We start from the raw sequence: 26448 nt of genomic DNA, 5'->3' as shown, positions 1-26448 counted from the left end.
TTAAAGCAAATAATTGTGATGAAATCATAGTGAAAATAATGATGAGAAAATCTAATGGGAAGATACTGTTAGCGGAAGGAAAAGCAGATTTTGCAGACTTTCTTTTTAGTTTGCTGACTATTCCTTTAGGAGGAGCATTACGTTTGATGGAAGGCTGTTCGTATGTTGGAAGTGTGGATGGATTGTACAAGAGTGTTGTTGATCTAGATGAACATTATTTTACCACAAAGGAAGTAAAGAACAAGTTTGTTAATCCTCTACTTGCCCCACAGTTCAAATTGTGTAATTTGCTACCTTTAAGTTGTGACAATCTCCCCGATGATTTTTGTTTCGATAATCGATACTACGGTGACATGATAAACAAATTTTTGTTTGTGGATCCTCTATCTGATCCAATAAACAATGGTGAAGGTTATATTAAAGGACCGACGGCATATGTAGCAACTGATGATTTGGTTGTGACCCCGTCGTCGTCCTTTTGCCTAATATCTTTGTTGAGCAGTATGAGCATTCCCGTTGATGACTTAGAAGAGAAAGTGGTTCGCATTGGAATGGAGGAGGTAAGAGCAGTAAAATAAAAAGATTATGCTTTCTATGTAATCTAGTCCTAACCACTTCTTTGTTCATATAATTTCTGTGAATCTACTCCTCACTTTTTAGTTTTCTTCTTTACATATAATATATTTTTTATGTTGCAGGGTGTGCGCATACTACAAGCGTCTTTGACCTCTAAATCAGCATTAACATTAGGTCTGAGCCACTTATTAACTAAAGTGAAGGAGGAGAACTGAGTTATCAATAGCCTTCTCCACAGCTCACTATACATTTTGGGAGCAAAAGCTTTATCTTGATTTGAATGAGCTATATTTACTAGCAATCCTTTTTTTCTTGTTTTTTTTTCATTTCCCGTAATTCTATTTCCATATTTAGTAATGTTCTTTTGTCGTACAATGATTTTGCAGTATTGCAAGCTTGATTATTATATTTCATCTTTTTGTTTTGGTATGATGTTCCTGATTTTATGCAGGAGAGAATGTCTTCTTTAAATATATGGGTTAATTTTGCTTGAAGAAATAATGTTTTCTTTGCATATATGAGTTACTTTTGCTTGCACAGTGAACAATTAAGGCTATCTTTGAATTGGGGAGGGAATTTGTAAAGATTTGGGGGAGTAAATATATATGAGGATGTGAAAAGAAAGTGTGAAAAAAGTGGGAGTGGATGTGTGAAGAAAGTTTATGGAGTTTGTGAGGATGTGATGATTGCGAGAAAATTTTAATTTTTGTAAAGGTGTAAAATGTTATTTTACAGATTTATCCTTGTCTATTAAAAAATTTAATAATGAAATGAGTTGTTTTTGTTTAAAAGTGAACAACTTTGACATATTTCGTAGATTTAAAAATTATAATTAAAAAAAATGTTAAATTTAAATATGTATGATATAAAAATTATAATTGGAAAAAAAATATGTATTCAACAAATTAAATAAAAACAGAACTTCAAGTAATTTCTTTAAAATATTAAATGTGTGCTATAAAATTGGAAAATAGATAAGATCTTATATAAATAAAAAAAATATTTATCCAGTAGTAATGATAAATAAAAAATACTACAACAACAAAAATATAACGTAATTAACAATAGAAAAAAATTTCATAAAAAATTATAATCAAATGAATTATAACTAATTATAATAATTATACATAAAAATATATTAATATAAACACAACAAATAAATAAAAACAGAAATTCAAATAATTTCTTTAAATATTAAACATATACTATAAAATTAGAAAATAAATCACATCTTATATAAATAAAAAATTACTACTTTTTAATATTAAAAAAATACTATTTATCACCATGGTCTTGGTCAAGAAAAACATCACGAACCTTGTATACCTTTTAAGAGAATATGTTTTGCATGGGTCATCTAAAAAGTATTGTGCTCATTAAACCAAATAAAACATAACATAATACATATTTTAATATATCAATTATCTGTTCAGTTTCTAATGAATAATTTAAGTTATAATAAAATTATTTTAAGTGTTTAATTATCACTACACTCTTTTGAGAAAAAAAAAAGAATACAAGAAATTTTAAATTACCCAAACAGTGATTACTTATTTATTTGAATATATTTGATTGACTGAATTCAAACAACATTATTTATATAATTTTAAATATTTAAACATGGAACCATAAAAAGTCTTCATTTTAGGATTTTCTGAAACTCCATCAACATTCAAATTTGAATATAAAATAATATAAGATACAAAGATAAAAAATTTGGATAAGTGATGAGTTGTTTTTAGGGATTTTTTGTATTAAATAAATTAAATATTTAGAATAAAATAAAATGAAAAATGATCCATGATCCAACCTTTTGTATAACCTTTTGGTGATGCCCATGATCCAACCTAGGTAATATTTTCAGTGTTAATTAGATATAGTATATTCTTTTCTTTAAACAAAACTAAATCCAACCACATTTAATAAAATATCTTATTAGAACTTGAAAAATATGTATCACATGATTTACTCTAATAACTAATATATAAATGGAAGATTTTATTTAACTATATATTTTTTTACACTGGATTATCATTATTTACATAATTTATATTTTATAAAATAATAAACAAACTTAAAACTTCCTTAAAATTTATGATGATTTGTTTCTTTATTTTAAATATTATATATATATATATATATATTAAACATTGTACACTATTTTTTTAAAATATTAATACATTTAAATGAAGCACTGTGATACATTCAAATGAGAGTAAATTTGGAAATAAAGGATGCTGATATGGTTTTTCTCTAAATCTCTTCATTTTGAGAGGAGATAATATTTACTATTCACATGTATATCCTCTCATTCTCTTTCCCACACAACTCTGGATCCAAATAGTTGATATATCTTCACTTTTTTGCCCGTGAACAGGACATCCATAGAAGCAAACAGTGAGTAATTGATTTAGATCGAATGTTGTTGAGATTCTTGTTATATATTTAATGTTTCCTAATGTCAACTTTTTTTAAAAAAAAATTTGGTGAATATTTAGAAATCAGTTCGGAGATCTCAAAAACAAATTTCGTTTTTTTACTTCATTGTGTTGATTGAGTAATTTTAAATCTGTTTCCATACGAATGTGGGTTGTTCTAAGATCATTTTTAAAACATTTTCTATCAATTTGTACAGTATTGTTGAAAAGTTTAAATTCAGTTACCGTGTTATTTTTTATAAACGTTTTTTAATATCGTGAAAAAAGTTTATATATATTTTAAAATAATGAAGATTCTCATTTGACAACTCTTTATAATAATATAACAATATTTTAAAGTAAAAAATAAAATAAATATAATCAAAATGTTAATTAGTTAAGTTATTAAATGAGTGTTTACTATTTATCATGTTAAATTATCAATTCTCTGTATAACTATTCAGCAAACATGGAGTTTCGTACTTCTTTAGTTTAGGGTTTAATTAAATGTTTTGACAAAAGAGAACTTTGCAGTTGCGTAGCTTTTTAATTAATTATAAGCATAGTTTAATTAAATGTTTTGACAAAAGAGAACATTTCTGATAATTACATATGCCAATTTGAATTTCACAACATTCGTTTCTGCAAAATCTTTTTTCGATAATTGCATTTGAAACTTTTTTACTGTGTTTCAAAGGCTGTTTAATTTGTTAAAGATATGTTTAAAAGTGTGTGAATGATATTGAAAGGAAATAAGTCATTACAATTTTGCATATTTCATATTACATTTCGGACCGGACATGTTACATTCAGGACCGGACGTATACAAAAACATAATACACTATAATATTTTTCAAATTAGACAATATTTTTTTAAGTATTGTCTTTTAAAATATGTAAATTAAATAATAAAATCGTGATTTATAAATTGCTACAGATATACTTGTTGATTTTGGCTTAACCCAAGTCCCACATCGGTGAGTTCATTGTTTGTGAAGGAGGTTTGAGGGTTATATATTAACATCCCCTCATTCACTGTTATAGATCCCAAATTGTAATATCTTCTCTCATAGTAATAAAAGTGAGTTGTTTTTGCTGTGCTTGGATATTAGGCTAAACAGGCCGAACTCCGTTAACAATTTTCGAGTGTGTTTTTTCCTCTTTATCTCTTTCAGTATTCCGCTTTATTTATTCAATATTATTTGTCGGGTAGCTCTGTTAGGGTTTTATTTTAGTGGGAAAATTACCCGTTTTTCCCAACAAGTGGTATCAGAGCTGAAAGTTCGCCTTGGGTTGTTTGAAATTATTTGTGATATTGAATATTATATTTTGAGTTTGTAATGGCAAATCAAGAAGAAGAAGCGAAGGATGTATCCAGAGTGTCGGGCTCCTCGTCATCATGGTCGAGGTTCCCGGTGTCCACTTTGAAATTGGCGGTAGAAATATTTGATGGCACTGGACATTTTGGCATGTGGCAAGGAAAGGTCTTGGACTCTCTTTTTCAGCAGGGTCTTGATATTGCTATTGAAGGAGAGAAACCAAAAGAGGTAGAGGAGAAAGACTAGAGTATCATCAACCGGTTAGCATGCGGAACTATTCGATCCTGCCTGTCCAGAGAGCAGAAGTACGCTGTAGAAAACGAGACTTCTGCACACAAACTGTGGAAGGCATTGGAGGACAAGTTTCTGAAGAAGAGTGGTCAGAACAAGCTCCTGATGAAGAAAAGGTTGTTCCGATTTGACTACCAACAAGGTACTACTATGAATGCACACATCACTATGTTTAATCAATTAGTAGCAGACCTGTTGAATTTAGATGTGAAGTTTGAGGATGAGGATTTGGCTTTGATGTTGTTATCATCTCTTCCTGATGAATTTGAACATTTGGAGACTACGCTCCTTCACGGGAAGGAGAATGTGTCGTTAGATGCTGTTTGTTCTGCTTTATATAGTCATGAATTGAGAAAGCAGGATAAGATGAAAACCAAATCAACGACATCAGAAGAAGCATTGGTGGCAAGAGGTTGTCAGCAAAGCCAAACAAAGGAGAGAAGAGGGATGTCTAAGTCTAAAGGTCGAGCCGTTGCCAAAGATGAGTGTGCTTTCTGTCATGAGAAAGGACACTGGAAGAAAGACTGTCCAAAATTGCAGAAGAAAGAGAAGGTTCCGCAAGATGCAAATGTTGCAGAATGCAAAAGTGATGTGGAATCAGATATCTCTTTAATTGTCCCGCTTTCAGCATCATCGTATCCAGATGAGTGGATATTGGATTCAGGTTGTACTTATCATATGTGTCCCATTCGGGATTGGTTCTTTGAATTTCAAGAACTCGATGGCGGAGTTGTTTACATGGGTAATGATAATCCATGTAAGACAGTCGGGATAGGTTCAATCAAGCTGCGGAATCATGATGGATCCACCAGAATTTTGCGGGATGTACGGTACGTGCCAAAGTTGAAGAAGAATCTCATCTCATTGGGGGCTTTAGAATCTAAAGGCCTAGTCGTGACGATGCAAGATGGAATTCTTAAAGCAACTTCAGGAGCACTGGTGATGTTGAAAGGCGTGATGAAGAACAATTTGTATTACTATCAAGGTAGTACAGTGGTGGGGACAGTAGCGACAGCAACTTCTAGCTCTAAGAAGGATGCTGAGGCAGCGAAGTTGTGGCATATGAGGTTGGGACATGCTGGAGAGAAATCCTTGCAAATTCTTACCAAGCAGGGATTGTTGAAAGGTACGAAGGCTTGCAAACTTGAATTTTGTGAGCATTGTGTTCTGGGAAAACAACGAAGAGTGAAGTTTGGCACTGCAATTCACAATACCAAGGGTATTCTGGATTATGTGCATTCAGATGTGTGGGGACCTGCCAAGACTCCATCAATCGGAGGTAGGCATTATTTTGTCACTTTTGTTGATGATTTTTCCAGGAGAGTTTGGGTGTTTACTATGAAGAACAAAAATGATGTGCTTGAAATTTTCCTTAAGTGGAAAGCTCAAGTTGAAAACCAGACAGGAAGGAAGATTAAGGTTCTCCGAACAGACAATGGAGGAGAATACAAGAGTGATTCGTTCCTGAAGGTATGCCAAGATTGTGGCATAGTTCGGCACTTCACTGTTAGAAAAACACCACAGCAGAATGGAGTGTCAGAGCGTATGAACAAGACACTTGTGGAGAAAGTTCGTTGTATGTTGTCTAATGCTGAGTTAGGCAGAGAGTTTTGGGCTGAGGCTGTGACATACGCTCAACATCTCGTCAATCGTTTGCCATCATCTGCTATAGATGGCAAAACCCCGTTAGAGGTATGGTTTGGAAAACCTGCAACTGATTATGATTCTTTGCATGTTTTTGGTTCTATTGCATATTATCATGTGATTGAATCAAAGTTGGATCCATGGGCAAAGAAGGCTCTTTTCATGGGCTTTAGTCTTGGAGTGAAGGGATACCGTTTGTGGTGTCTAGAGGCAAAGAAGACGATTTATCAGCAGGGATGTTACCTTTGATGAATCTGCCATGTTAAAGAAGGTAAATCCAGAAGGAGCTGATAGTACTCCACAACAGGTGGAGTGTGCCCGGAAGCAGGTGGAGTTTGAGCCGACAGTGGTGATCCCAACACGAAATACCACAAGTGACTCTCCTATGGTAGGAGAAGAGTCAGATGAGGAAGAGGTTCCTACCCAAGAATCTCAACAACAATCAGCGCCAATTGCAGTTAGAAGATAGAGACGAGATATTCAGAAGCCTGCTCGTTTCATGGATATGGTTGCCTATGCACTTCCAGTTGTTGATGACATTCCATCCACTTACCCAGAAGCCATTCTGAGTTCAGAGAGTGGTAATTGGGCAGGTGCGATGGAAGAGGAGATGCAGTCTTTGAAGAAGAACAAGACGTGGAAGTTGGCACAATTACCAAAAGGTAAGAAGGCAATTGGGTGCAAATGGGTATTTGCAAAGAAAGAAGAATTTTCTAACAAAGAAGATGTTCGCTACAAGGCAAGGTGGTTACACGGGCCAAGTTTGAACATTGTTTAGACTTGGTTAATATTTTGCACATTTGAAGTTGGCGCCCGGAGGCGCAAATTTGAAGCACTGCAAAGTTTGTTTTTGTTATGTTGTGAGAAGATTTGTTTTAGGTGGGACTTGAAATTAAGCCAATGTGGAGATTTGTTGATTTTTGGCTTAACCCAAGTCCCACATCGGTGGGTTCATTGTTTGTGAAGGAGGTTTGAGGGTTATATATTAACATCCCCTCCTTCACTGTTATAGATCCCAATTTGTAATATCTTCTCTCATAGTAATAAAAGTGAGTTGTTTTTGCTGTGCTCGGAGATTAGGCTAAACAGGCCGAACTCCGTTAACAATTTTTGGGTGTGTTTTTTCCTCTTTATCTCTTTTAGTATTCCGCTTTATTTATTCAATATTATTTTTCGGGTAGCTCTGTTAGGGTTTTATTTTAGTGGGAAAATTACCCGTTTTTCCCAACAATACTGTGGCATAAAAGTAGAAAAAAATTTATTTTTAAAAATGTGACTTAAACATAAATGTAATAGTTAAAAAACTGTTGTGAAAGTTTATGATAAAAAATATTGTTTATAAGTTAGTACAAAAGTTTTGCTATTTACAAATCAAAATTTAAAACTAACTTTAATTCTAAAATCTAAATTCAAATTATTAATGCTATTATTATTATTATTGATAATAATATTTTTAACAATAATAATAATTATATTTTTATTATCAATAATAATAATATTATTATTTTTATTATCAATAATAATAATAATAATAATAATAATAATAATAATAATAATAATAATAATAATCATAAAAATTGTAATATGATAACATAATTTGTTTAATGTAATGTAGTGGTTATAACTGTTATCTTTATTTGTAGGATTTAGGTTAGATTTTCTCCAACAAAATTAGTAGTAATATGATTAATGTAATAATTTTTTTAAAATTATATTGTACCGGACTGAAAAGGGACCATGCACCCCAACATAACATTTAAGGGACCACGCAGCCCAACATTCCTTGACGGAGAAAAAACATCACCATCAGTACAATCTTAAAGAGGCAGAGTAAACAAAGATATATAAATAGTTCACAAATGAAAAATACACTTTGTGGTAGATATTTTTATGCTCTAACAACATTCACATTACTCATTTCGATGGATTTATTTAATTAATAGTTTATTCAAAAGGTTTTATTATTAAGGTAAATCTAGTAGAAGAAGTTTTGACATTTTTGTTAAAATATTTTTATAAAGGTATAAATATAAGGGTAAATAAAAAAGGAAGAAATTATAAGGATAAGAATCTATGTTATGTAGATTTTTCTGATTAATTTTCAAACTGGTGATGTATGATAATAGTATTTTTATCCATTCTTTCATTTATAAATTCTACTTTAAATCACTAACAAATGTCTATTATTATAGAGAATATGATGAGATTTTAAATGTGAAAAGTTTAAAGATAAAATGAATGAAAAATAATAAAAATCATAATTTCAGTGAATGGTTAAAAATTAGATCCATGAAAGATGATGCATCATTTTAACTTAAAGAATTGTCTCGTGCTTCTAATAATGTTGCAAAGAAGTTTTCAAGTTATCTTTGTTTGTGCTTATATATTTCATATTAGCTCCAAGTCAAGGAAGTTTTGAGTATGAAAATCCAAGGATTGAAAATACTAACATAGAACATGTCACTTATTATGGAGAATAATTACATAATTGACTTAGATTATGGTCATTTTAAATTACTATTGTTTAAGTGCAGCTGGTTTAAAGATGGTGAAGATAAATATGGTGACATGATTTAATAATATTTTATATAAAAAAATAGATATTTATGAATTTTAATTGATAAAATAATTATAATTCAACATTTAATTTAGGAATTTAAATATTTTAATATATTTTTTTATTATAAGATGAATATGAACGATTTATTCTCAAATTTGTATTAATTTCAAGAATTTATGAAAAAATGGAGATAAAAGGGCTAAAGGAGAATGAACTAGTTAAAGACAAGATGAAAAGACAAAGTTGGAACATTGAAAATTCGCCCAAACTCATCTAAGCAAGATCACTCCAGAAGAACTCACCCAAGGCTCGCTTATGCAAGTTCACTCTAGTGAAGTTAGGTTTTTTCTCATGAAACTCGCGTATGCAAGTAATATCTCGCTTGAGTGAGATGTCACTTAACCCAATCTCAATTAGGTTAAATAGAAGACGTAAGGTATAACCCTAAATATCATTGGGAGGGTATTGAGAGATAGAAAACCCTAGAGGAGACAATCGTCAAGGAGAAACATCATGAATCTTTTTTTCTTGCTTTCTATGCTTGTAATGGCCAATATGAGTGACTAATTCTTCCATTTGGGATTGAGAGTCTGTTCAAATTCTTATGTATTGAGGTGATATTTATTTATGATATTCTATTCTTGATTGATGATTGATATTGTTATTTTATTATTAAAGTTTGAATCTTTATTTATGTTTTTGATCCTTAGATTTGACTGGAAAGTATTTTTAAGCATCTATGGAGGAGCGACGAGCCTGTACGCCGAGACGATAGGAAAATAATTAACACAATCGATGCAGGATTCCCTGGAGGGGGTAGCTCGAGTTGGGCTCAGAAGAAACACCTCCGAGCTCTACGATCGGTAAATTATACTTCGTTTGCCTTCCGACAGAGGATTCCCCCTATCACTTTTACGGATGAAGATTTTAAGGCTATCGACCCCGCCTAGGACGACCCTATGGTCCTAACCGTAAATATCGATAATTTTTCGATAATGAAGACATTAGTCGACCAAGGAAGTTCGATCGATATCCTATACTGAAAAACCTTTAAAAATATGAAGTATACATAATCGAAGATCAAATGGTACGACGATCAGATCGTTAGTTTTTTCGGGCGAATGAGTAGATACATGGGGCTACATTGATTTGTACGCCAAGTTTGGTGAGGACAAGCGTAACCAGACGATCAAGATACGATACCTAGTGGTGGAAGCCAACAAATCTTATAACATCCTGTTGGGACGACCGTCTCTCAACCATCTAGGAGCAATTGTGTCAACGCCGCATTTAGCAATGAAGTTTCCCTCGGTGTGTAGGATATCCTGATCCTGCACGTGGTTCAGAAGGTTGCATAAGAATGCTATGTGGCTAGTGTAAGAGTGGAGCCAACAAACAGAGACACACCTCAAACGAGCCGGGGACGATCACAAGTATGAAAACCCTCCCGAGAAGGGCCTAGACCCCTGTGGTGAGGACACACGGTTGCATTGGTTGACCTAAACCCTTGGATAAATGAGGTCCAACTCGAACCTGAAAAGGATCCTCGACCGATCCTTTGCAGGACTATGAGCATACAAAATATTTAAGGACAACATTATCTACTGTTGACGCATCAACAATTCATCAAACACTCAAAGAGAAAGCCGACCTCTTTGTGTGAACCGTGTCCAACATGCTGGGGCTAAGCCTTGAGGTAATAACACATAGACTCTCGGTCTATAAGGAAGCACGATCGGTCGCCCACAAGAAATAGAAGCTAGAAGAGGACAAGTGCATGACTACCAAGGCGAAAGTCAAGAAGCTTCTAGAAGCTGAATTTATCCGGGAAGCCCACTACACTACATGCTTGGCTAATGTAGTGATGGTCTGAAAGGCAAGCGAAAAATGAAGGATGTGTATCGATTACACAAACCTGAAAAAAGCTTGTCCGAAGGATGCTTACCCCATGACGAGCATCGATCGGCTTATCGACAGAGCAGCCAGTCCCCGAGTTTTTAGTTTCTTAGATGCATATTCTGGGTACAACCAGATCTGCATGGATCCAAGAGATAAGGAGAAGACAAGCTTCATGACCGATGATGGTAATTACTTCTATTAAGTCATGCCCTTTGGTTTGAAAAATGTCGGAGCAACTTATCAACGACTAATGGATAAGGTTTTTAAGTGGATGATCGGATGGAACATCGAGGTCTACGTTGACAATATAGTTGTCAAATCTGATTCGTGCGATCAACACGTTAAATACCTGGAGGAGGTCTTCAATGCGTTGAAGGTTACCAACATGAGGTTGAACCCCGAAAGGGTGCATTCTAGGTCAAAGGAGGAAAGTTCATAGGCTTCATGCTCACATACCGAGAAATTTCAAAGGCCTGGGCGTGATTGGGCTCGCCTAGACGAGTTGGACAAAAATAGGCCCAACTTCATTGGAGTGATCTCGCCTGGGCGAGATTAGGCTCGCATGGGCGAGATCCTCTGGGAGCTTCTGTCTTGGGACCCTAAGTGAGTGCTAGTGCGTTCCAACTTTTCCTTTTTATCTTTGTATATTCTCCTTTTGCCCTTTCATCTTCATTCTTCTCTGGAATCCTAAAATTAACACAAATTTGGGAATAAATCGTTCTTATTCAATTAGGGGTTGTATTATGGTTCTTTTATCAATTAATACTCAAAAGTGTTTGTATTTTAATATGAAATATTACTGAAATATGAGACTTATCATAGTGCCTACCGCTCAATATGTTATATCTAGAGTAAGCACTAAAATAACAAGATGTCATATTAGAACACATAACATTATGTAATGTAGAAATAATAATATATGTTAAATATTTTTTTTAACCAATCTACTATTTGTTTGAAATAGTTAGGAGGTTTTTTATGCAAGGAGCGAAACCATGCAGCGGTATGATCTTGAACAAATATGATTGATAGTTTTCAATGATGCATTAAAAAACTAGTTAGTCTCTTTTATTTCAATAATTTAGTATAACTTTTTTTTAATGAAAACGCAACTTATGCAAATTGTATGATGCAGACCACAAGCGCACGAGGGGACATAAGTCTCTCCACCACCTAGACTTCCCTTTGGTACAATGTGCTTTATTCAAGTTTCTTCATAAGCCATACACTACAAGAAAATAACTATTTAGCCACTGAATTTAGCGACCGAAAATGAGTGGTCACAATTTGCGACTGAAATAGCCACTGAATACCCTCAGTCTCAAATCTGCAACCGAAATCGCGACCGAATAAATTTTTAGTGATGTTACTTAATTTTGCGACCGAATGAGTGATTGAACATGAGAGTGACAAAACCATCGGTCACTAAAGTGGTGGCTGTTTTGAATAAATTTGAAAAAATATATCTGCAACCGAATTAGCGACCGAAAATGTTTATTTTTTAGCCAGCGATTTTCTTTTAGTCGCTAAATGTAATTGCTTTTTTTTGTCACTGAATTAGTGACCAAAAATGTTTATTTTTTAGCCACCGATTTTTTTTCGGTCGCTAAATGTAATTGTTTATTTCTACCACCGAATCAACCACCAAATATGTTTATTTTTTAGCCACTAATTTTCTTTTGGTCGCTAAATGTTATTGCTTATTTCTATCACCAAATAAGCCACCAAATATGTTTATTTTTTAGAAAATGTAATTCTTTAATAAAATAATAATAATAAATAAAAATAGAAATAATAAGAATAAAATAATAATAATAAATAATAATGATAATAACAAAATAAAAATAAAAATAAAAATAATAATAAATAATAATAATAAAATAAAAATACTATAGTTATCCCTAGTTCTCCCTCTCCTCCAATTCTCATTACTCATCAACGCCAATAAACCAAAGACCAATGATACAGCCCTACACAGACATATTAAACATACTACTCAACATATTCGGTGGCTAAAAAATAGAGAAAGAGAGCGTCCTACAATCTGGTTGTGATTTTCTTCTACTGCTCAACTTAACCTTTACGCGCTCTTCCACAATTAATCCTAACCGACCTATTGGACCTTCCCCTAATTTTTTTCTAACATTCGATCTCCACGATCCGGTGCGATGACTCTCTCTGTTAGGGTTCAACCGCTTCATTCTCTCTCACTCAATTCCTTAATAGTAGGGTTTCTGTTCGCGACACGTTCCACTTCTCCCGATTCAACTCCACGGTTAGGGTTTTGTTGTTTCGTGGTTCGCCTCTGCGATGCTGCGTAGTTCGAAGCACAAATTGAGCAAGCATGGTTCTCGGATGCGAGGGAGCACTCCGACTCCGACTGAGATTCCGACGCGAAGGATCGGAGGAGCAAGGAAGAGAGAAGGCGTCGAAGGATTCGAATTCCAGGGAGAAGAGGAGGTTGGATTCGAAGAAGGCGCATGGAAATGGGGAGTACTTTGACGAGTACGCATCGTCGTCAAAGCGACACAAGGAAAGCAGTGAGGGATACAGGTGGAATGGCGGCGAGGAGGGAACGAAGAAGTCGAAGACAACGGGGGTAAAGTAATTAGTATTGAGAACCCACCAATAGCACTAAGTTGTGAAGCTTTCATAATTTTAATTTAGTGGTAATGTAGTTGGAGCGGGCCATGATTTTGTCCTCAGAGTTCAATCGATGATCCACTGTGAAGAATTGCTTAACACTTTATGCATCAACACAGGAAGAAGTGGATTCTCTAAGAGGGTGATAAATCCTCCTCCATGCCTTTTTCTTTTGCATCTGCAATTTTTTTGCAACTTGGATGATAAAGCATTTTGATGGATTTTAAGGCTATTTATCTGGGAACGCATTCATGAATTTACTTCATTATTTCATAATTCTCTTTACTATTTAAATAAACAAAGTAGCAAAGTGGTTTGCCTAAAACGTATCACTTGTTGATATCTCTGTTTTAAATTTCTCTAGGTTTAGGTGGATGAATCATATGTACCAGCTCTTCAAGATGAAGTAATGGAAGTTGAGCTTTTCTGCAACCTAGAATCAATCTTGCTTCCCAGGATGGTATATTCTATTTTAATGAGTAGATTAAGAAGAAATGCTATGTTGCTGAAAATCTTTCCTCTATATTTTGAATTTAGTTTTAAATCAAGTAGTGGTCATTCTTAAATGAATTGAAACTATTATTTTTGATTCTATATTGTTTGATAGAGATTGCTTAGAAGTTTATTAGAATTGATGTTGCATTGTAAGAAAACCAAACTTTTTATATTTGATATATTATCATTGATTGGAATTTCTCCTAGTCCATTTGGCTCAATTAGATAAATTTAATGGTTGATAAAGTTGTATTGACAGTGTCCTATATTCAGAGCTTAACAATAGCTTTTGCTTTTAAACTTTTTATTGGGGAGATATATCTAATAGTAGTAAAGTGTTTACATTCAATAGGTTGTTTGGATTCTGATACCACTTTGAACAAAAGGATGATTTGGAACAGGATATATTTCTCTTCAATCTCTTTGTTGCTGTTGGGGTGATATTTAAGCTAGATTTCATATATTTTTTTATATTCTGTGCTTGTTAATAATTTTTTACTTGAGTTTGTCATCTGATGTTTATATCACCTTGTTTAACATCAATTCAAATTGCATAACATTACTAGTTAGTTACATAACATCACGTACTGTCAATTTGATGGATTCATTGATCATTGGGTAAAATATAAACAAAAGTTCTAATTTATGAAACAAAATATCTTCTTATTCTAAATTATAATCTCTTGAACTTTATTAAAATAATGTAGTGTATATTATCATAACGACTGCCTATTGCACTAAGATGTGGTGGAATGAACTTAAAGATTAACAGAACAATATAAAATCAAGAAAATGTTACTTAATTTTTTAAATTGAAATCTAGTTTTAGAGAAAAATTAAATTGAAAAAAATATTGTGAGTGGTATTAAGGGATTAAAAAAAGTATTGCAAGATGTCTAAAGATGCTCTTAAGTACCTACGTGAGTATTTTGAGTGGATGATTGAAGTGATTTAATAATTATTTATTTGATATGTCTTTGTTTTCCTAAATTAGGTTGACAGTTGTCCTTTTTATTACATTAGCTAAAAATAATGGGAACAATTGGTTAAGGGTCTTGCACTAAAAGAGGAAGTTGGGGTACATTAATTTATGGGATAAAATTTAGGTGGTTTCCTTAATGATTTGTTAATTTTTATTAGTTTGGTAACACACATTCAGTCTAGAAAAACCAAATTCCAAATTGTATCTTTTGTACACACTAAACATGTCACTAAATAATAATTCCAAATAAAATGAATTGAACAATTGACAATAATGAAAGTCATTTCACAAGGAGCAGACACTTCAGTTCTAAACACAAACCATAATAACTCTATATTTTTTTTAATATTTAAATTTCTTTATTCCTTTTTGCAGAATGGATTCCTTATAGTGGCGGTGAGGACAAAAGTATCATAGCATGGGATATCAAACCTGGAAAAGTTGCATTGCTTGGAAGACGCACATACTTCTCATTGCCAATTTTCAATATGTTTATATGTTTCTTATTATTTAACACTTGGATATTTTAGTTTGTATTAGTATTTGTCACTTTAGAAAACCATAAAAAATTGATTATTTTTTTAAGTAATACCTCTATTTTTTAGTTTCTCATCTAAATTAAATGAATAACAATTATAGTCATTTGATCACAATATAGAAAATATTTTATTATATAATTTGAAACTGGCAAGAGACAATATTTCATATAAAAAAATATCATTTTAAATAGGTATTAATAATAAATATAAAAACAGCCATTGAAACTAATTTTGTAACTATATTTACAAAGCTGCCTAGCGACCGAAACACAACCGGTCGCTGTAATTAAAAGAAATATTTAGCCATCGAAATAAAATTGGTCGCTATAAGGGTCTTCATTTAGTTTCGAACTTAAATTAGTCGCTATAAGGGTCTCCATTTAGTCACCGAATTAGTAACCACAAGTTTTTTTTAATTAATTTTTTATTTATTTATTAGCGACCGAAAATGGTGGTCACTATCACATTCTATTTCAGCCACCGATTTAGTCACCGAAAATAGTGGTCGCTAATTTGGTTACTATATTTTGGTGACCAAATTTTCTACGACTGATTTAGCCACCGAAATTTCGGTTGCAAATTTGCGACCACTTTTTAATTCGGTCGCTAAATATTTTGCGACTAGGGTTTTCGCTACCATCTTTATTTGGTGGTCGTTTCGATCGTAGATATATTTAGCGACCAATTATAGTGTTTTTAGCGACCGAATTTGGTGGTCGCTAAAAGTGATTTTTGTTGTAGTGATACTTTGACTCTAATATATTTTCGGTCCTCCATCCCACCGATCCCTAATTCCAAAGGTACTTTCTTTGTTCTTTTTTAATTTCTTCACGACACATAATGAAACCCTTGAAAAAAAGACATATAACATAATAGTAAAGTTGTGATGAAAAATTTAACTAGACATACTCTATATATATGTGAGAAGGACAATAACTTCCATTTTATTAATTTCCGTTTAATTTTATTTAGCACTGGTTGCCAAAAACATGTCTTTGACTATTAGATACATTTACGGATAAGGAAACAAATGTGCAGATTGTCTATTCCATTTTATTAATTTACGTTTAATTTTATTTAGCACTGGTTGCCAAAAACATGTCTTTGACTATTAGATACATTTACAGATAAGGAAACAAATGTGCAGATAGTCTACCTAACATTTTTCTTGTTGTATGATGTCTTGCTATTAGGTTGAAGGGTATACTTTTTTTAAGAATCATTTGGGATTCACGTAACATAGTTCCTGCTAGTTTTTCTATTTTTTTCTCATGGTTTTTGTCTTGTCTTTCTATGTTTTATCCGATTCTTTTTTTTCTTTTCTTTAGGTTGTGTTTTGACTTAGGAGTTTTTTTTTATCAGCAATAAAAAATCAATAAATGAGAACCACTTCAGGGGTGGTCCAACCCTTTTACAAACACACATACAATTTAACTCCTAACTCGACACCCAAAACCGTCGGTCAAAAGACCAACCAAACCAAGCGCTAACTAGCTTTACCGAATCAGCCGTATACAGGCCAAAGGATCCAGAACCCAACAGGGATAGGAAAAATAAACTTCGCGGGACTTTGCAGCAATCCAAGACCACACCTTTACTTGTGCTGAGGCAAAAACTTCTAACGCATCTGCCACTCCTCCATTAAAGACGACCGAGTTCCTATGCTTCCAAATTTCACTCACAATTCCAACCCAAATTGCCCCCCAAACATCATTAACCGAAACAGATGCCTGACTCAACCTGAATTGAATAAAATTTTGCATTGGATTCGAATGGATTACGAACGACACTCCAAGCCACTCAAAGCAAAGGCACCATACCCTCCAAGCAAAGTCACAAACGGCGAACAAGTGACTCGACGACTCATCGACCTTCCCACACAAGCAACATACAGGTTTTTCAACCACCATCCCGCGCCTTACCAAATTAACCCTAGTTGCAATCCTATTTTCCAAAACTCTCCAGGCCAAGAATACAGCAGAAGGCAAGGCTTTACACCTCCACAACCTACAGTAGGTCGGAGAGGACTCCCCATCACTAACCCTCCTTACCTTGCTATAAGCTGAGTTAACAGTAAAACTTTGAGACCCCTCAGCCTTCCAGATCCAGCTATCCACCCCTCCCACATCCATCTTCACCCCTTGCAGCAACTGACTCAACTGCTCCTCCAACAATTTCTCCCAGTCAAAGAGGGATCTACGCCAGCACAAATGCCAAATCCAAACACCATTAAACCAGTTCCCGAACTCGGCCACCTTAGCAGCTTTAGCCGTGCTAAGCGAATATAATCTCGGAAACATTCCCTTCAGAGCACCACAATTCAACCAGCTGTCCTCCCAGAATGAAATATTTCCTCCATCACCAACTTTCCACTCAACCCCATCTTCAAAACTTCTGCCCCAGCCCACCGAGGCCCAAATCTCCTTCAAGTCTCTCCACCAAAGAGAACCCCTACAGGGTTTACCTTCCGCTCTCAAATTCCTCCATCCACCATATTTAGAGTCAAGAATCTCTTTCCACAAACCTCCCTTGGCCGACCCCCACCTCCAAATCCACTTGCCTAGCAGGGCCAGGTTAAAAGTCTTTAAGTCAATGATTCCAAGACCCCCGTAGTCCCGAGGCTCGCAAACCTTATTCCAAGAGACCCAAGCAATCTTCCTTCTGTCAGAACCCCACCCCCAAAGGAAATTTCTTTGGATCCGAACTAACTTGTCAACCACCCCAGATGGCAGTTTGAATAGGGACATAAAGAATAACGGAACTGAGGAGAGGACTGACTTAATCAAACAGATCCTCCCAGCCATCGACAAACACCTGCCTTTCCACCTCGACAGCTTGCCCTGAACTCTCTCTAACACCCCGTTCCAGAAAACACTGCGCTTATGGCATCCTCCTACCGGTAACCCTAAATAGACAAAAGGAGTTACCATCACCTTACAGTTAAGAGTAGCTGCAAAACGCTGAAGCGAACATTGATCCAACCCCATCCCGCCAATACTGCTTTTTAAAAAATTCACCTTAAGCCCAGAAGCGAGCTCAAAGCAAAGCAAGATAGCCTTAATATTAAAAACACTTTTGGTATTCGCTTCGCAAAAGAATAATGTATCGTCAGCATATTGTAACATACTAACCTTCACCTTATCTCTTCCAACCTCCAGACTATCAATCAAATTCTTCTCTTCAGCCATCCTAGACACCCCAGCCAACCCTTCTGCAACTATAAGGAAGAGGAACGGAGCAAGCGGGTCACCTTGACGAAGTCCCCTCCGAGGAGTAAATTCCCCAGTTGGACTGCCATTCACTAATACAGAGACTGAAGCAGATTCTAAACAACACTTTATCCATCGAATCCATTGAGCACAAAAACCCAATCTTTCCAACATATAATATAGGAACTCCCAGCTAACCGAGTCATATGCTTTTTCATAGTCAACTTTGAAGAACACACAACTCTTCTTTTTCCTTCTATATTCTTCCAGCACCTCATTCGCTACCAGCACACTGTCCAACAAACCCCTACCTTCAAGAAAAGCAGACTGTCTAACGTCAATCACTTTGCTAATCACCTTTTTCAAACGTAGAGACAACGCTTTTGAGATAATTTTATACAAACATCCTACCAAAGAAATAGGCCTGAACTCACCAAGCTGCAAAGGATTTTCAACTTTTGGAACAAGACAAAGGAAAGAAGCGTTTGAACCTCTAGGCCAATGGCTCTTTGTCGCAAAATCCTTCACCGCTGACATCACATCCATCCTTAAAATTTCCCAACAAAACTTTATGAAACCAAAATTAAATCCATCAGGGCCAGGGCTCTTAGAACTTTCACAACTCCAAACCGCAGTCCTAATTTCTTCTTCAGAGAACTCCCCTACCAACAACTCGTTGTCTGCTTCCGATATAGAATTGAACCTTACGTTATCTAACCTAACCTGACAGACATCGTTCCTGTCAAATCTATCCTTGAAGAAGTCACGGACCTTGTCCATGATTACCCCCTTATCCTCACACCACCTACCCTCAACAAACAACCCGTGCAATTCATTCCTCGACCTTCTCCATTTCACAGATGAGTGAAAAAACTTTGTGGGAGTGAAAGTGTTTTGATTCGAGCGAGTGGATATGTGAGGATTTGAGAGGAAAGTGTGAGTAAAGTTAGTGTGTTTGGATTGATGTATGTAAAGTGAATTTGTGAGGAAAATTTATTAATGTTTGTGAGTAATATGATGGTTGTGAGAGTATTTTTTTTTTAAAGGTGTAAAATGTAAGATTACAAATTTACCCTTATATTTTAAAAAATAGAATAATCAAATATTAGGAATTTTTGTGTAAATTTAGATGAATTAAAATTATTAGTAGTATAATACGATATAGTTCAATAATTAATTTCTGAAAAAAAATATGAGTTACTTGACGAAAAAATAATTTACATGTAAAATTTTGAATATATGTAAAATGTTTCAATTATTATATAGAAATAAATAATTTAAATATTAATAAATTTAAAAATTGTAATTATAAAATTCTTTTGTATTAAATGTAAATAGTATTATTATATTTATAATAATTATTATATAATTTGTTTATTATAAATAAGTATATATTTTTGTATTAAAATTTTATTTTATTATTAATTATTATTATTTAATTTTATTAAAATATTTGTGTTAGTTAAATTTATTTAATAAGTGTAAATTCGGAGATAATCCCATACTCACGTAATTTTCCCTTTGTTTCTCTTCATTTTAAGGGAAGATGATATCTATTGTTCACACTTATATCCTCTCCTTTTCTTTTCCATCAAATCTTGAATCCAAATATCTGATATTCTCTCACATCTTTGCTTGTGAATAGTATATCCAAAGAAGCAAAGAGAAGGTATGTTTGCTTTAAGGGAAATGTTGTTCATGTGGATGGAAGTGCAATGATATCCTTCATTGGATCCATTGATGTGCACGGGTGAGAAGGGAGGATCAACGTCAGCAATGTTTTCCATACTTCCCCTCATTGCAAAGAACATTGCGAAAAACCACATAAGCATGTGTGATTTTCCTATTTTAGCCTATTTTTGTCTTTGCATGAAAGTGACAAATTACTTTTTTTTCCATTGTATAATTCATATATATATATATATATATATATATATATATATATAACATAATATAATACAAATAAAATAATATTAAAATTATCTAAATACAAATATTAATTATTACATAAATTTAACTAACACAAATATTTAATAATATTATTAATAAAATAATAATAATTAATAAAATTAACAATAAAATAAAATTTTAATATAACACAAACATATATAGTTATTTATAATAAACAAGTTATATAAGAATTATTATTATTGTTATTATAAATATAATAATATTATATACATTTAATACAAAATTATTTTCTAATTATACATTTTTTATTTATAAATATTTAAATTATTTATCTATATAACAATTTATTATTTTTTACATGTACTGATAATTTTACATCTGAATTTTTTCGTTAAGTAACTCATATTTTATTAAAAATAATTATTCGATGGTACTGAAAATAATTTACAAAATTTTAACTAAAATCAATACAAAAATAATTCATATTTCATTATTCAAATATTTTTAAAGACGAGACTTACATTTTACACCTTTAAAAGAAATTAAAAATTATCTCACAACCATCACGTTACTCTCAAATTTCAATAAACTTTGATCACACATCAATCCTAACATACCCTAATCCAAACACATAAATTTCTTCACACTTTCCTCAAATTTCCATATATCCCCTCCTAAATCCAAACACTCTTAATGTTATTTTGACCCTCAATGTTATTTTGATGTTCAATGGAATCTCAAGACTCTCATAGAATAATTTTATAAAAAAATATTATTATTATTTTTTTCTTTTATAAAAAAACATTATTATTCTTTACATTCTCTTGTTAAATTAAAATGTTAATTATCTTTATGTGCGACGTAACTATATATGACATTGAGAATAGTCACACCAATGGTAGTTTAGACAAAAAAAAACAGTTTTAACTTACGATGGTTGTAATTTTGTTTGAAATGAAGATAATTATAGTTCAGGTGATTTTGATAATAATAAGTAAACATTTTAATGTATAAAAATAATAGAACTTTTATAACAAATAAGTTAAAATATTTTAAAACTGATGATTAAAATGCACAATTCAATCCATGTTAAGTAAATACTACTTTTTATAATAAAACTTGGTTTTTATTTAAAATTTACATGTATTCCAAAAGTATTGCCTTTTTTCTATTTATTTTACCTGCTAAAACATGGTTTTGATTTAAATTTACACATTTAAAACTGAAACTAAAATGTGTGGTTAATTCCCAATAAATTTATCGTGAAACTATTGCACTTCTATAACCGTTCCACTGATTGGTAAATTGGATTTGAGTGTGTTAGGAGTAAATGAGAATATGAATAAAGGCTAGTTAAGATAACTACGTATGGAGTCTCTATGAAACTCTTCCATTCCCTTCTATTCCAACTACTCTTCATTAATGAAACCGTTTCATTGTACACTCTCACTTCATAAATCGTGACATATTTTCAATATTAGGAACCGAAAAGCCGATGTTCACAGATCTAAATAAAGTGACCGTTTTATTTCACCAATCCTTGCTGTTGTACTAATTCTCTTGATTTTCCTTCTTTTCTTTTATTCTCTTTACAATTAACAAACAATTCCACACAAAATACTACTAGTTCATTAGAGTCTAAGTGTCTTTACTTTTTCAATATAAATACTTCGAATACTTACAAAACCTATTGTGTGAAAACAAAAGAGAGGTACTGGTTTTTTCCCCGCTACAATGGCTGCTGTTGAACCTGAGAAACGTATTTCCTTGAAGCTTATGGCACTCAAAGAACAAAGCAAAGTTATCTTTGCCGAGGCAAGGAAGGACTTTGTGGATGTTCTGTTTATCTTCTTAACATTGCCTTTAGGAACCATCTTTAGACTTGTTCGCAAGGAGTTAAAGTTGCAGTCACCTGGGCTTGATCTATCAAAGTGTTGAGAATCTTCCCAAAGAGTGTCTTCGCACAGATATGTGTGAAGACATGCTACTGCGTCCGAGAAACTCAATGGAAGCTTATTGTAGGAATTTGAAGATAAACATTGACGACACAGAACCCACACAGTATTTTGTATGTAACAACTTGTAGTGCTGTGGACACAGACCCAGTCTTGATAAGCACGTACAAAAATAAAAGATGCAATTGTGGGCGTATGCTAGATAAACCAATTTCTCCTAGAACCTCTGATGTTTTCGATGGTTTTGTTAAGAGTAATCCCAGTTTCATGATCACGGATGATCTGAAAGTTTTCCCATACTCATTCGATAAAATTATTAATCTGCTGAAGGTTAGTGGAATTAAAAACATATCTTCACTAAGCGAGATGACGGTGGACATAACAAAGAATCAGGTTTGCATTTCATGTTAGCTTCTTAAAATACTGTTTATCAAATGTCTGATTAAGACTGTAATGATTATGCATCGAGTTTTGCTTTTTTTAGGTTCTGCACCTGTTGAAATGTTGTTTCTGCTGAAGGACAGTTTTGACAGATTTGTTCTTAGGAAAACTTCGTCGCGACATATTACATGAAAGTGGAAGAATAACTTCCTGGAATCTCAAAGCAAATAATTCTGATGAAATCGAAGTGAAAATAGTGTTGAGAAAATCTAATGGGAAAATACTGTTAGCGGAAGGAAAAGCAGATTTTGCAGACTTGATTTTTAGTTTGCTGACTATTCCTTTAGGAGGAGCGTTGCAGTTGATGGTAGGCTGTTCTTATGTTGGAAGTGTGGATGGATTGTATAAGAGTGTTGTTGATCTTGATGAACATTATTTTACCACAAAGGAAGTAAAGTATAAGTTTGTTGATCCTCTACTTGCTCCACAGTTCAAATTGTCTAATTTGCTACCTTTAAGTTGTTACAATTTCCCCAATTATTATTATCTTAGTTGCAACCGCAGTAAGATTGAAAACTATTGTTTAACTACCCGATATATTCTTCCCACCTCCTCCACAAGTTGTGTGTCTTCGGTTTATGTGGATCCCCTCTCTGATCCAATTAACAATGGTGAAGGATATATTAAAGGACCGACAACGTATATAGCAACAGATGATTTGGTTGTGACGCCGTCGTCGCCCATTTCTGTTATGTCTTTGCTGAGCGGTATGAGCTTTCCCGTTGACGACTTAGAGGAGAAAGTGGTTAGAATTGGTACGGTGGAGTAAAGAGTTGTAAAATGTAAAGATTGTGCTTTCTATAATTTGTTATTTCGTATAAGTTGATGGTGTTGTTGCAGGGTGTGCGCATACTTCAAGCGTCGCTGATCTCTACATCAGCTCTTACATTAGGTCTCAGCCACTTGTTAACCAAAGTGAAGGAGAACTGAGTTATCAATAGCTTTCTCCACAGCTAACGATTCGTTTTGGGAGCAAAAAACCAATTATCTGAAATGAGCTACATTTACTAGTAGTCCTTCTATTTTAGTATTTTTGTCATTTTCCGCAATTATGTTTCCATTTTTAAAAATGTTCTGTTGTCGTATAATGATTTTGCAGTTTTATTTTGGTTCATGATTATTTGACCTTCTTAAGAACTGTTGAAATTGAGTTCCCGTGTTAATATTGATAAACGTTTTTTACTGCAGTGAAAATCAAGTTTATATATTTTGTAAAACGATTCAGCAAAAGTTGCTTTTTAGTTAATTGTAAGCATAGTTTTAATGAAATGTTTATTACATTTATGTAACGATAACCAAGGAGTGGTTTGTATTGGTAATAAAATCTCCTATACGCAGCTAAAATCAGAAAAAAAAAAATTATTTCTGATAAATTATATATTGGAATTTGTGGGTAAATTCCATATCTAGCATCATTTACACTTTTATTTCTTTATCTAGCATTCTTTTGTTTTTATTTTCATATCTAGCACTCTTTTGCTTTTATTTCTCTTTCTAGCATCCTTTTATTTTTTATTTCCATATCTAGCACCATTTCAAAAATAAATAAATAATAAATTATTATTTTTTGATATTTTTAATTTTGAATGAGTTAAAAAATAAATATTTTTAATGTTTAAAATAGTTAGAAATATAATTAATGAATAAAGAAATGAGTTTATGCAAAATAAAAATAAAAAAGTAATAAATTTAAAATGTTTAGTTTAAATTTTATTTTTTTTAAGAATGAAGAAAATAAAAAATTAAACCCTACAACAACATAAAAGTTGAATCTATAAACATAAATTAGTATTTATTTTTATTATTATTGATGATGTAATCATGTTAATTTTAAATAAAAAATACAGGACATAATTATAAAAAAAAAACAAAGTCAATTAGTATTAATTAATAGTGGACACGCAAATAGTATTGAAGTGTCTACCTTAAATGGAAAATCTTTAAAAAAAACTAAAGCAAATGTTAATGCTTAAAAATGAGAAGAAAAAAATGCAAAAAAAAAATAAGTCTAGAAAATAAAAACAGCAGCAATAAAATAAAAACAAAAACATAAATAAATAAAGAATGGAGAAAAAATAAGATAAAGATAAAAGATATAAAAAAATTCAAATAAGATAAATATTAGAGATATAAGGCGAGACTAAATAAATATATGTTGATCTTAAAAAGAAAAATAAATGAAAGATAATAGTTTGTGCGAAATGAAACATAATTAATGATGAAAAATGCACAATATGTTGGGACAGGTTCTTTATGTGTGTCCTGGTGTTTGACAATATGAACATTTGTTTGTTCGATTGTTCTCTTGTGTCCATATCAGTTCTTATTCAACATAGTTTTTTTTTAATAATTATGTCTTGTATTTTTTACTTGAAATTAACATGATTACATCATCAATAATAATAAAAATAAATATTAACTTATGTTTATAGATTCAACTTTTATGTTATTGTAGAGTTTAATTTTTTTATTTTCTACATTCTTAAAAAAATAATTAAACTAAACATTTTAAATTTATTACTTTTTTATATTTTTTTGTACAAACTCATTTCTTTATTCGTGAATTATATTTTTAACTATTTTAAAGATTAAAATTATTTATTTTTTAATGTTTTCAAAATTAAAATTATCAATTTTTTTAATTTATTATTATTTTTATTTATTTTTGAAATGATGTTAGATAGGGAAATAAAAAATAAAAGAGTGTCAGATAGAAAAATAATATCAAAAGGTGTTAGATAGAGAAATAAAAACAAAAGGTGCTAGATGGGAAAATAAAAATGTAAATGGTGCTAGATATGGAATTTACCCGGAATTTGTTGGATTTAATTCAAGTCACAACAATTTAAGGATTTATTTTTTCATTTTTGCAAAATCTTGTGTTTCGGTAATTGTCGATGAAATTTTTTATGGTATAATTGTAAAGGATACTAAATTACTAGAGGAGATTATGGAAATGTTTAAAAGTTTGTGAATGTTATTTAAAGGAAATAAATGTTTATAGACCTCAGTCAAGAATCGTACCGGGACAGAGTTTAATGGGAAGCCATGTAATCGTAAAAATAAGGGTTAGGCAAATTCTTCTACACCCAATATTATTTTTGAACCTCAATTTCAAAATTCTAAAAATATCCTTTATTTCAGAAATTAAAAATAATACATTTAGAAAAAGTAGATTTAGAAGAGCTTTTGTGGTTTGGAAATAAAAATCTGAAAAAAAAATCAAAAGCCATTTTCGGATTAAAAAATTTGCAATACAAAAATTTGTAAAAGAATTCCGGAAACAAAAATCAAAAGCCTTTTCTAGATTAAAAAATTCGCAATACAAAAGTTTGTAAAAAAATCTGAAAACATATTTCAAAGAAGGAGTCCGAAATATATTCTTACATGTACTCTATTGTTTAAGGGTATTTTTGTCTTTTCCATGCAATTGGGTGTTGTGATATGTTACCGGAAGCAATTGGCTAAGGCTTATACCATTTCATTCCACAAAGATTTTAAAATATCCAGCCTTAATATTTTTGTAGACGAGGTAAAGGGAGCAAAAAGAATTCTACACAGATGACT

At 32.4% G+C, this 26448-nt stretch overlaps 1 protein-coding gene and 1 non-coding gene across 2 annotated transcripts; both read left to right on the top strand.

Moving 5' to 3' along the window:
* Nucleotides 1-23: 23 nt before the first annotated feature.
* On the top strand, nt 24-791 carry LOC137824584 (uncharacterized). The gene is made up of 2 exons (XM_068630249.2): nt 24-560; nt 699-791. The coding sequence occupies exons 1-2, from the start codon at nt 39-41 to the stop codon at nt 789-791; spliced, it is 615 nt and encodes a 204-aa protein (XP_068486350.2). The 5' UTR covers nt 24-38.
* Nucleotides 792-22219: 21428 nt separating this feature from the next.
* Nucleotides 22220-23811, top strand: LOC137824583 (uncharacterized). The gene is made up of 3 exons (XR_016514912.1): nt 22220-22833; nt 22925-23653; nt 23722-23811. It is a non-coding gene; the product is annotated as an uncharacterized LOC137824583 (transcript).
* The last annotated feature ends 2637 nt before the right edge of the window (nt 23812-26448 follow it).

The sequence above is a fragment of the Phaseolus vulgaris genome, chromosome 8 (genome assembly GCF_051622355.1).
Source record: "Phaseolus vulgaris cultivar YP4 chromosome 8, ASM5162235v1, whole genome shotgun sequence".
In the NCBI taxonomy this organism is placed as follows: Eukaryota; Viridiplantae; Streptophyta; class Magnoliopsida; order Fabales; family Fabaceae; genus Phaseolus; species Phaseolus vulgaris.
Note: the sequence above shows the minus strand (reverse complement) of the source record. Positions and strands in the feature narration are given on the sequence as shown.

Excerpts from the sequence above, each read along its gene's own strand:
- LOC137824584 (XM_068630249.2), top strand. The coding sequence starts at position 39 with ATGATGAGAAAATCTAATGGGAAGATACTGTTAGCGGAAGGAAAAGCA. Across the intron at positions 561-698 it reads TTCGCATTGGAATGGAGGAG|GGTGTGCGCATACTACAAGC; the intron begins GTAAGAGCAGTA and ends TTTATGTTGCAG.